At 54.9% G+C, this 11,634-nt stretch overlaps 1 protein-coding gene across 1 annotated transcript in view; it reads left to right on the plus strand.

Annotated features, from left to right (window-relative positions):
* JAKMIP3 (Janus kinase and microtubule interacting protein 3) overlaps window positions 1-11,634 on the plus strand; it is a 115,047-nt gene that overhangs the window by 102,971 nt on the left and 442 nt on the right. The window contains 6 exon segments of the mRNA XM_030940699.1: window positions 5,979-6,182; window positions 7,469-7,534; window positions 10,410-10,451; window positions 11,300-11,447; window positions 11,450-11,545; window positions 11,548-11,634. Of these exon segments, the coding sequence (XP_030796559.1) occupies window positions 5,979-6,182; window positions 7,469-7,534; window positions 10,410-10,451; window positions 11,300-11,447; window positions 11,450-11,545; window positions 11,548-11,634 (643 nt within the window).

Genomic DNA, 11,634 nt, shown 5'->3' on the forward strand with positions numbered 1-11,634 from the left:
GGTGGTGATGATCATGATGATGGTAGTGGTGATGGTGATGATGGTGATTATAATGGTGATAATGGTTATCATGATGCTGGTGGTAATGATGGTGATTATGATGGTCATCATGGTTATGGTGATGGCAGTGGTGGAGATGGTGATGATGGTGGTGATGTAGTGGCGATGATGATCGTGATGATGGTGGTAGTGGTCATGATGATGGTGATGATCATGGCGATGATCATGATGATGCTGCTAGTAGTGATGATGGTGATAACAGTGATGATGCTGGTAGTGATGATGGTGATCATGATGGTGATAATAGTTATGGTGATGATGATGGCAATGATCATGATGACGGTGGTGGTAGTAGTGGTAATGGTGATGATAGGTGATGATGCTGGTGGTGATGATGATGATCATGATGATGGTGGTGTTAGTGATGGTGGTGATATGATGGTGATGATCATGACAGTAGTGGTAGTGGTGGTGATGATGGCGATCATGATGGTGATGATGGTGATTGATGATGGCGATCATCATGGTGACAATGGTGATTGATGATGATGGTGATGGTGGTGGTGATGATGAGGATGATAATGATAGTATTATAATGAGAGCCTACTCAAGAGGCTTTCCCATGTGGCAGGCACTGATCTGGCCAGCCAGGCACAGAAGCTGATGACCTGCCCAAGGACACGCAGTCAGAATGAAGGCAGGAGTCGAATCTCAGCATTCTTCCCCTGCACCCACAGCCATGACTGCCGCACTAGGCATCTCTCCTTCCTGCACTTGTGGATGCGAGTTCCTCACATAGAGGGGCCAGGGCTCAAAAGCAGAACCCTACAGAGCAAAGAGCAGTCACACCAGGCACCTGGCATCCTGGGCAGGGGTGCAAGGCCCGTGTCAGTTGCTGTGGAAGCCAGTGTGGGAGCCATGGGAGGCTTTGGAAGCAGATGACCTGGGTTTGAGGCCCAATTCAGCCAGTAACCACTAGGGATTGGGAGTTCCTGTAAGATGCTGGGCATGGAGGCTAGTCCTGGCTAAACTGGTAATGGCCCTCCTGTTGCTATGGTTAGTTTCACTATTGCTGACCAGCACGTGTGCACATGCCTGCGTGGGAGCAGCTCACAGGTTGCCAGCTGTCCTTCCCGGGCCACCGTCCTCATGGCCTCTGGGTACTGAGAGCCAGTCCCGGGTGAGCTGGCCCCAGCGGTGGTGAGACCTGCGTCCCTCCAGGTGGCCGGGGACCTGCACAGCACGCAGCATGTCTGTCCACCCTGCTCATAGGGCGGCCCCCAGGCGCAGGCTGCTGCAGGCTTAGCTTCCCGGGCAGTCCTCTGGGTCTTGCCTGCTTTGGTCAGAAGGAAAGAGGCTGGAAGTGGGTGGCTGCTTGATGTAAAAAGCAGAGGCCCCTCAGTGCCCCAGGTCATCCATGCTGCAGCCAGCTGATACTCCTCTGCCCACGCCTTCTGGGATGCCTGGCTGCCCTTACCGGAGAGACCTTCTTGGCAAGGCGACAGGTCCTCCAGGCTCTAGGCTCCCGCCTCCCTCCCTCAGCTCCGTCTCTGTCCCCCGAAGCCCCTTGGCTCTCCACCCTCCTCATACCCCCTCATCTTCCTCATCCTGTTCATGCTGATTGCTGGCATAGACAAGTTCCTCTCTGCTGGATAAGGAAGAACCCTCTAGAACAGTGATCTCCCATGAACACCAAGGCCCACGTCACTTCCTGGTTAGAGAGACAGCTGGGATCCAGCTAGGGATCAGCCTAGTTGGTAGGCATCTCCACTGCTATGCAGCCACCACCACCGCAGGCCAGGAGACGGAGGACCCCACCCAGCCTTCGCTGGTGCTGTTCCGTCCTTCTGGGGCTCCCTCCCTTTCCTTCTCCTGCCCATCCCTGACTGACACTGCAAGCCTCAGTTTAACACCTCATCTCCTCTAGGAAACCTTCCCTGACTCCCAGTGAGGTGGCTCTGACACGCCCCACTCGTGGAAATGGGTCTGCCTTTCTATGGGGCAAGCAGGGATCGTGTGCATCTGCTACCATCTGGTCTCCTAGACCAGCACAAGGCCTGGCAGGCAGCAGGTGCTTTGTGGGTGATGCATAGGTGAAGAGGAAAAGAGCTAAGGATTGTTCGAAGGTTTTTAAATCCAGCCCACCTTGAGACAGGAAAGGGAAGAGAAGGGCATGCATTTCTTTTTTTAATATTGCCTTTTTTTCTGAATGAAGAAAGAATCAACGTACAGTTCTAATTTACAACACAGAAAAATCCAAGAAAAAATTCACCATGTGCCCAGCACACAGAGAAAGACTGTGGGCATTCTGGTTTCTCTCCTGGTGGTCTCTTGGCAGGATGGGGATATGCATAGTATTTTTGCAAAAGTGGGGTCCCCATGCTTATCTGAGGCTTGCTGTCTGAAATCTTCTGAGAGATGGTCATCACGCCAATGGTAGGAAATGTTCACAGTAGGAAAGGACATTTTCTTTCCATTCCTGTTCTCTGGACTCCAGATGCCACCAACAAAGGGGACCCACTTGCTGGTTCTCTTTTCCTTCCCGGATTACACCCCACATGTGTGTGCATGTACATTTTCAGGGACAACCTGAGAACCCCAATGAGCTGCAGCACGCTTCCCTTTCACCTGACCATGCACAGCCAGGGCGCTTCCCACCAGCCCAAGAGGCGACTTGGTGTGAGCGCATCATGGACTGTTTGTACCCAGTAGTGGACTTAGGTAGTGTCCATGCATTAGCTATCACCAGCAAAACAGCAATTCCTATCCATTTCTGACGTCCCGACACACAAATAGAAATTATCTGCAGGAAATATTCTTTGGATCAACCAAAGGGTTATGCACACTTAACACATTGTTAGGAACTGTTGAATATTTCTCCCCATAGTAGGTACAACTTGCACCCCAAACTTCCACCACATGGTGTGCAGCTGCCTGGTGCAGTCCTAGCAGGCGTGTCTCCTGGTGAGCTCAAAGTTTAACATGTTTCTATGCAACTCCACGCCGCGTCTGTTTGTGACCTTTCCCACCTCTCTCTCATGCTATCTACCTTTTGGTCAGAGTTCTTGATAAAAAAAGGCAACCAACCCTTTGCCATTCATTGCAAATATTTCCCTTATTTCCTCACTCAGAAGAATGGTACATTGCATATATTTCACCCAGCTTGTCAGTTGCTCTTTGATGTCAAACACTGTTTTGAGGGCCTGGAAGAATATGGGTAATTTTTACGAGGTTGATGGCCTCCAGGTTTTATGGCATAATTTCAAATTTGTCCTTCATACCAAAAAAAAAAGATTGTACAAAAATATTGCAATGTTTTCTTTCAGCATGACTTTGAGGTGTGTGTGAGGCGTGTGTAAGAGGAAAAGGAAAATTACGCACCTCCAGGATGGCAGCCCCCACCCCGCCCCCAGGCAGCATCTGTCTACTCAGCCATCCACCTTTTCCACCCTAATGTCACAGATAATCCCCTTTGTTTAAGATTGTGTCTGGAGTGATGCCTCAGGCCCAGAATCCCTCCACTGGGTCGGGAGAGTTGTCCCATGATTGGAGAAGTAGCCTGTGGGCCCCCTTGACCTGACCAGAATGCAGAATCTGAGCACAGAAAGCTCCAGGAGTGGGGGCCCTGGCCTAGAGGAACTGCCACCATGGTCCTTGTGATCAAACGTCCTGTGGACACCCCATGGGATTAGAGATGTGGGTCTCCGCACACATTTCCAGAAGATCAAATCAGCACTGCTTCAGCTTTCTGCGAGGCCATCTCTCTCTGCCACCTCCACAGTAGCTGTGTTCTCAGGCCTCAGATGGGGCCAACTGCTCAGGGGATCATTCAGCCCCAAAGACCAGTGGGGAGGGGGGCACATGGTTGCTGGTTGGACCAGGATTAATGCCCCCTACTCTGGAGGGGACTGGGGGCGTCTTCCTGTGAGATGCTGTGGGAGGGGCATCTTCCTGTGAGATGCTGTGGGAGGGGCATCTTCCTGTGAGATGCTGTGGGAGGGGCATCTTCCTGTGAGATGCTGGGCAGGGGGGCCTCTCCCTGTGATGCTGGGGGGCCTCTCTGTGTGTGATGCTGGGGGGGGTCTCTTCCTGTGTGATATTGGGGGATCTTTCCCTGTGTGATGCTGGGAGTGTCTCTTTCTGTGTGATGCTGGGGGGGCTCTCTCCCTGTGTGATGCTGGGGGTGTCTCTTCCTGTGTGATGCTGGGGGGATCTCTCCTCGTGTGATGCTGGGGGGGTCTCTCCCTGTGTGATGCTGGGGGGTCCTCTCCCTGTGTGATGCTAGGGGTTCCTCTCCCTGTGTGATGCTGGGGGTTCCTCTCCCTGTGTGATGCTGGGGGGATCTCTTCCTGTGTGATGCTGGGGAGAGCCTCTTAGTGATGCTGATGGGGGGGGGTCTCTCCCTGTGTGATATTGGGGGGTCTCTCCCTGTGTGATGCTGGGGGGGTCTCTCCCTGTGTGATGCTGAGGGTGTCTCTCCCTGTGTGATGCTGGGGGGGGTCTCTCCCTGTGTGATGCTGAGGGTGTCTTTCCCTGTGTGATGCTGAGGGTGTCTCTCCCTGTGTGATGCTGGGGGGGCCTCTTCCTGTGTGATGTTGGGGGAGTCTCTCCCTGTGTGATGCTGGTGTGGGGTCTCTTCTTGGATGATGCTGGTGGGTCCGCTTCCTGTGTGATATTTGAGGGGCCTCTTTCTCCACTTCCAACAGGAAGGCCTCCTCATTTGGGTTGCTCCGAGTTTTCTGAGTTCACTGTTGATTTCCTTCCCTTTCCCTGCTCACTTGCCTGGTTCTCTTCTATGTCGTTCATGGTGTGGCTCTCGGTCACTCAGGTGCCCTCAGGTGACCCACAGGCCTGTGAGCACTGAGGTTTTTTTCTGCACTTCCTGCTCTGCTGGGAGACACTGGGGCAAGGAGGGGAAGAGCTGGTTCCTCCTGGGGCAATGGCGGCTGTTTACGGCAGGGGCTAGTGCCAACTTTGCCTCTCTGGACATGGGTGTGGTAGACCGTGGTCTGTGTGGCTGCCGAAGGCAGGAAGGCCCATCCAGGCAGCCCACAGTTCATGTCACCGCGGAGGTCCTGGTGAGCACCTCCCACCACCAGGTGCACGTGAAGCCACTGTGAGGTTAGTTCCAAATCAGCAGTCGACCAGGTTTATTTTTAGAAGCTGGAGCTCATCTTAAAGGCACTGAGCTCTTTTGCTCTGAGAAGTGGAGGTTGATATGTGAGCTGGTTGTGACAGCTGGGGACAGTTTATTTTGTGGCCGTCAAGAACAATAAAGTGTAACTGAGGCCCAAAAGTATTTTTTTCCATTTCCTAATATTTCTGCTTTCTCTGAAGATGTTATATTTGGTTGGGAAGAAAGAGCCTCTGTAGTGTGAGAATTTGTTTTTTACAAAGATTGTATCAATAAAATTTGCCTAAGAAAAGCTTTGAAATATGCAGAGCAAACTGCCAAACCCCAGGAATTTATGAAAAGGTGTGTACTTTGGCTGCTGGGTTATTATGTGTTTTGGCTGCTGGGTTATTATGTGTTTTGGCTGCTGGGTTATTATGTATTTTGGCTGCTGGTTATAGCACCAGGATCGGGTTACATGGGTCTATGAACTGGATTGGGGGAGGCAGCGTGTGACCCCCCGCTCAGCTCCCTCCCACCTTGCTGTGTCCCCACAGGCCACCTGCAGCCCCTCCACCTCCCACTCAGCTTCCCCACTTCATAGCTCAGTCCTCCCCCACCCTGGGGCTCAGGGTCCTGCTTCTGCTGGCCTGGTCAGCGTCTCTGCTTCTAGGGTCTTCTCACAGACTGGGGAGGTCCATGGGGCCCCAGTCCTTCTGCAGAGGCCACAGCACTGGGTTCCTGTCTGTTGCACATCCTCCTGGACTCGCTCCCAGGCGGAGGGTGGCCCGGCCTCCATTGCCCTTCCTGAAAGGTTTGTTCTGGGGAGAAGGCAAGGACTAAGGCATCTCCCCTTCCGCCCCAGCACATCCTGGAGCTGGAAGCCATGCTGTATGACGCCCTGCAGCAGGAGGCCGGGGCCAAGGTGGCTGAGCTGCTGTCAGAGGAGGAGCGCGAGAAGCTCAAGGTGGCCGTGGAGCAGTGGAAACGCCAAGTTATGAGTGAGCTGCGCGAGCGGGATGCCCAGATCCTGCGGGAGCGTATGGAGCTGCTGCAGCTGGCTCAGCAGGTACGGGGCAGGCGGGAGTGGGACTGGGGTAAAGACCTGGCCCCGGGCCTGCACAGAGCCAGGCGGGGCGTCCCGTGGCCACATCTCCAACAACTACGCCTCTGTGGCCCCACCCTCCCGTGGCCACACCCCTCATAACACATATTCTGATGGCTACACCCTGGTAGCCGTGCCCCCAATGGCCATGCCCCACCATTGTCATGCCTTCCACACACACAGCCTTGGATGGCCACACCTTCTGATGATCATGCCCTAGAATGGCCACGCCCCCTGTTGGCCATGCCGTCTTGTGGTCACGCCCCTGATGGCCACGCCCCTGATGGCCATGCCTGTCAATGGCAGGCACTCAGGCCAGACTGCCTCCCTCACCAGCCTTGTGTCCTGGGCATGTTGCAGAGGCCTCTGGGTGGCAGTTCCCCTCTTTTGGACCCCTGGCTACTATGTCTTTTCCATGACACCGTTTCCTGATGGCAAGGGTGTTCTCTGGGGACAGCAGCCCTGGCCTGCCTTGGCCTCAGGGCACTGTGGGACCTCAGGCCTGTTGGGTCAGTTCTGCTCTAATGGGAGATGAGGAGCCTCACAGACTGGACGACCCAGATGTGTAGGCACAGCCCAGCTCCTCCATGAGCCAGGTTGGCTGGGAGGCGGCTTTATGGATGTACTCCTTGTGAAGAACCCTCCTAGCGAAGGCTTAATTGAAATTCACATAAACAAGTGCCCTGTGTGCCAGCTGGCCGTGGGCATCGGTGGGCTAATGTTGGACATGCTCTGCTGGCTCCTCGTTAGCCTCCTGGGCCCCTTTGGTCTCTGGGGGCTCAGGGTGAGGACAGTCACCTGCAACCCCTTTGTTGCCTCAGAGGGGCTGTGGTTGGAGCTCAGATGCTTGGGGGACCCCAGGCACTGGCATCCCCCTCACCAGGAGATTCTAGGCCCAGCTCTCCTGTGACCCTCTGGCGGCCCCTTACTCTGCTGCAGTGGCATCTGGGGGGACCGGGAATGCATTCCAACCATTTCCCTGGATGTCTGGCATTGTGCTTTCTGAGCTGAAGTTGCAGGAATCAGACACATACTGTTCCCACCACAGGGAGTGTGGCATGGGGAAGGCCCTCTGCTCTCCTGCTGGAGCACTGCAGCAAAGGCTTGTGTCCTCGTCAGGAGCCACAGCCCATGGCCATGCCAGTTGCTCTGCCACCATTTGTTACCAAGGAAATGAATGAAAATCTTGAAGGATTTGGGTTTTCCAAATACTGTGACTATTGAAGATTTTTTTCCTTTTAACCTTGCAGAGAATTAAAGAGTTAGAAGAAAGAATAGAAGCTCAGAAGAGACAAATAAAGGAACTGGAGGAAAAGGTAAAACAAATGCAGTTTGGGGGTTTGCTTGTTAAGATCAAGGGAGAGGGCCACTCCCACCTGAGTCACTCAGCTCCAGGCCGTGGGGGCAGCAGACTTAGCTCCCAGCAGCGGCAGGAGGCGGCCACCTGAAGACTGGGTGGAGCTGAGCAGAAAAAGCCTGCAGGGTGGTGGCTGCAAGGGCTCTGGACCGGGAGACAGGAGCCCTGGGGTCTAGGAATGCCCCTGCCAGCGCCCAGCCATGCGACCTCAGAGGAGCCTATCCTCTTGTGGCCTCAGTTTCCCCATCTGGAGCCAATGGCCTCGGGTTCCTCTCATCACGGAAGCCTGGACTGTGTGGAAGCCTTTGATCCCTGCAGGTTCACCTTGCGCTGGTCTAAGAATCAAGTTCCCAGATCAGAAGCACCCGTTGAAGTGCAGTTAGTTTGAGGCCACACGCCAGGGCTGGGAGGGCTGTCTGGCTCTTTCTCAGGGTCCTGGCTCCAGGAGGTGTGGGGTCAGGGGTGCTCTGTCCATGCACATAACAGGCTTGGTGCTCCCCAAGTCAGGGTGAGGGGAGCACAGCAGAGTCCCTACCCTCCCGGGGATGCCTGCAGGTGTTCAGGGCAGGGCTTGTTCTCCCACGTGGGGCTGGTTCAGTGATGTCTGGGGGTGAGAGTGTTCACTCTGTTGTGATTGGTCCTGGGGCCCTGGCTCCCAACCCCCAGCCCAGAGTGAGACTTTGTGCTAAGTCTGTGCAGTGGAGCTCACTGAAGTGACCGACTCCCACCGGGGGCTGAATGAAGTGGCCAGTGGCCCCACCTTCAGCCTCGTCCTTCCGGAGTGTACAGGAGGCTGGCATTAGGACGCCCCATGGTTGGCATGTGCTGGTCCTGGCCTGAGGAACAGCCCACAGATGCTCTGCACTTGCCAGGAGACAGCAGGTCCCTCTGGACAGCAGTCACCTTCGAGGGGCCATGTGTCATCCCACATCCCACCCTAGGCCTGCCCTGCCCCTCGTAGGCAGTGACACCTAAGCCCTTCCGCTGGGCGCTCACTGCCGCCTGTGAGAATCATCATCCTGAAGAACGAGTTACTCAGGGCACAGCCTTTGAGGCCCCAGTGGACACCAGGCCACGTGTGGAAGCACCCACTAGCACACCAGGGCTGCCAGCAACGCCGGGGGGGACACAGTGTTCTTGGGGCTTGAGCCTCAGAGGGCTCCCCCCAAACCAAATGTCTCCCCCAAACCAAATGTCTCCCCCCAAACCAAATGTCTCCCCCAAGCCAAATGTCTCCCCCAAAACAAATGTCTCCCCCAAAACCAAATGTCTCCTCCCAAACCAAATGTCTCCCCCAAACCAAATGTCTCCCCCAAACCAAATGTCTCCCCCAAACCAAATGTCTGTCTCCTCCCCCAAACCAAATGTCTCCCCCAAACCAAATGTCTCGCCCCAAACCAAATGTCTCCCCCCAAACCAAATGTCTCCCCCCCAAACCAAATGTCTCCCCCTCAAACCAAATGTCTCCCCCTCAAACCAAATGTCTCCCCCAAACCAAATGTCTCCCTCCAAACCAAATGTCTCCCCCAAACCAAATGTCTCCCCCAAACCAAATGTCTCCCCCAAAACAAAATATCTCCCCCTCAAACCAAATGTCTCCCCCCAAACCAAATGTCTCCCCCCAAACCAAATGTCTCCCCCAAACCAAATGTCTCCCCCCAAACCAAGTGTCTCCCCCAAACCAAATGTCTCCCCTCCAAACCAAATGTCTCCCCCCAAACCAAATGTCTCCCCCAAACCAAATGTCTCCCCCAAAACAAAATGTCTCCCCCTCAAACCAAATGTCTCCCCCCCCAAACCAAAGGTCTGTTTCATTTTGCATCTTAACCTAAGGACGTTTGTTTGTATTAAATACTAGAAAAATATGAGGGCTGGGCGTGGTGGCTCATGCCTGTAATTCTAGTAATTTAGGAGGCCTAGATGGGAGGATTGCTTGAGCCCAGGATTTCGAGACCAGCCTGGGTAACATAGTGAGACCCTCTCTCTAGAAAAAAATTCTTAAAAATAGCTGGGCATGGTGGCATGTGCCTATAACCTCAGTTACTCAGGGGGCTGAGGTGGGAGGATCTCCTGAGCCTGGGAGGTTGAGGCTGCAGTGAGCCACGATTACGTCACTGCACTCCAGACTGGGTGACCGACTGAGATCCTGTCTCCAAAGAAAAGAATAGGTCAGGTGTTATTTCTTAAATCTAGCTAAACAGCCCTTCATTTCCAAGCTATGCCCCACTGCCCGATTTTCTCTCGTGTCCAGATGGGCCTGGCTCCCGACCCCCAGCCCAGAGTGAGGCTGTGTGTGCTTTGTCTACTCAGGGTGCTGGTTGTACTTTGCTGCCTGTGGTGGGACTGAGACCACAGTATTGTCACAGGCCTGCTTTTGTTTGCTGGGCAACTGGAATGTTTTTCAATACAACTTTCACCATTATTATTACCCCATTGGTGCTCTCACTGAGAATTCCTGCAGCAGGTCTTAGCGATGGGTGTCACTTCAGGGAGGAGGAGTCCCCGGGAGGCTGGCCTTGTGCTGCTGGGGACACGCTGGGTGTGGGGTCCCCGACCAGCACCCACCACCCAAGTCTGCATGGTGCAGGGTCCCTTAGCGTGTTCCTAGGGGTGGCGGCAGCACCCCTTAGCCCGGGGGATTTGGGCAGCATCCCTCCCTCGGCAGTCCTAAATGGAGCCCTCTCCTCCCTGCCAACAGCTCTGTCTTCAGTCTGTAATCACGTGTATTTCTTGCCAGAAGCACTACCAACTCTTTTTTCTCTTTCTTTCCTTCCGTGTCTCCATCCTCCCCTTTCCGTTTCAGTTTTTATTTTTGTTCTTATTTTTCTCCTTAGCTTTCATTCTCTGGTCATAGTCCATCTTGGCACCCTAACGTGGTGAGTATTTCATTGGCGGGGCCTGGCAGGGGTCCCGCTCTGCTTCCCGGAAGACACCTTGGCCCCTGCCCTGCCAGGGAGCTGCCCCCCTGCCATTTGATGAACCAGAAGGCGATGGCCCAGCATCCCCAAAAGGGTCGTTAGAAAGCCACCTGCGTCCTTCAACACTGGAAGTCCCTCCCTGGGGGTCAGGCCCAGAGTCTTCCACTGTAGAGGCTGCAAGGTGCTCACCTTTCCTGAGAGGGAAGGAGAGCAGGGTCCACCCCCCCAACCCAGTGTAGCAGAAACGTGCAGGACCCTCTCTAGGTGGTCTTTCTGCTTCGGTGGCACTAGGCAGCAGGCCCTGGGGGCAGACACAGTGGTTCTGTGATTCATCCTCATTCTTTTTTGGATGCTGCTGAGTACAGGCTTGGGTGGTGCTGGAGATTCAGCCAGGAGGGCTGGGTCTCCCTGCCAGGCTGGAACGGCCTAGGCCGGGATAGCTGGAGTCTGCGGGTCATGGCTGCTGCTGCTGCTACCATGGCACCCGCCAGCATAAATGTCTGCCTCCTTCCAAACTGGAAGGGGGGCAAATAGGACGTCACATCATCGTTCACCTCGGTCACCTCGGTCCTCGAGTCCCCACCCTTCATCAGGTCCCAAGAGGAGCTTCCCTGGGGGCAGGGATCTTCCTCTCCACACAGCCCCTCACCCCTCACCCCTCATCCCTCACCCCTCACCCCTCACCCCGGCCGAGCGGACCCTCCCTGACATCCTCTGCACGCAGTCCCTCGCCCCTCGCCCCTCACCCCTCATTCTGGCCGAGCGGAGCCTCGCTGACTCTGCACTCTACGTTTCTTTTCTTACAGCCCCACGTTGAATGGGACCCTTTTCCTCCAGTGGGACCTGAGGGCAGGGACAAAACGGGACATCGCGTCTCCATCCTGAAGACCCAGGGGGACTTGGTCTCTGCACGCCCGTCCCGTGGAGGAAGAGTGAGAAGGGGCAGCATGTGCAGCGCAAGCTGCCGTCCACGTGGGATGCGCCAGGACTAGAACTGGCTCTGCCAAATTCTCGGGGGCTTCTCTGGGAGAGGCCCGGCCTTGGCTGCTGGACCCTGGTCCCTCCTACCGGACGGCAGTCCCCATCCCAGTTCCAGGGATGTGCAGCATTCCCTGCCAAGCAGGGGTGAGAAGTGCTTCTG

This window comes from Rhinopithecus roxellana, chromosome 11 (genome assembly GCF_007565055.1).
Source record: "Rhinopithecus roxellana isolate Shanxi Qingling chromosome 11, ASM756505v1, whole genome shotgun sequence".
In the NCBI taxonomy this organism is placed as follows: Eukaryota; Metazoa; Chordata; class Mammalia; order Primates; family Cercopithecidae; genus Rhinopithecus; species Rhinopithecus roxellana.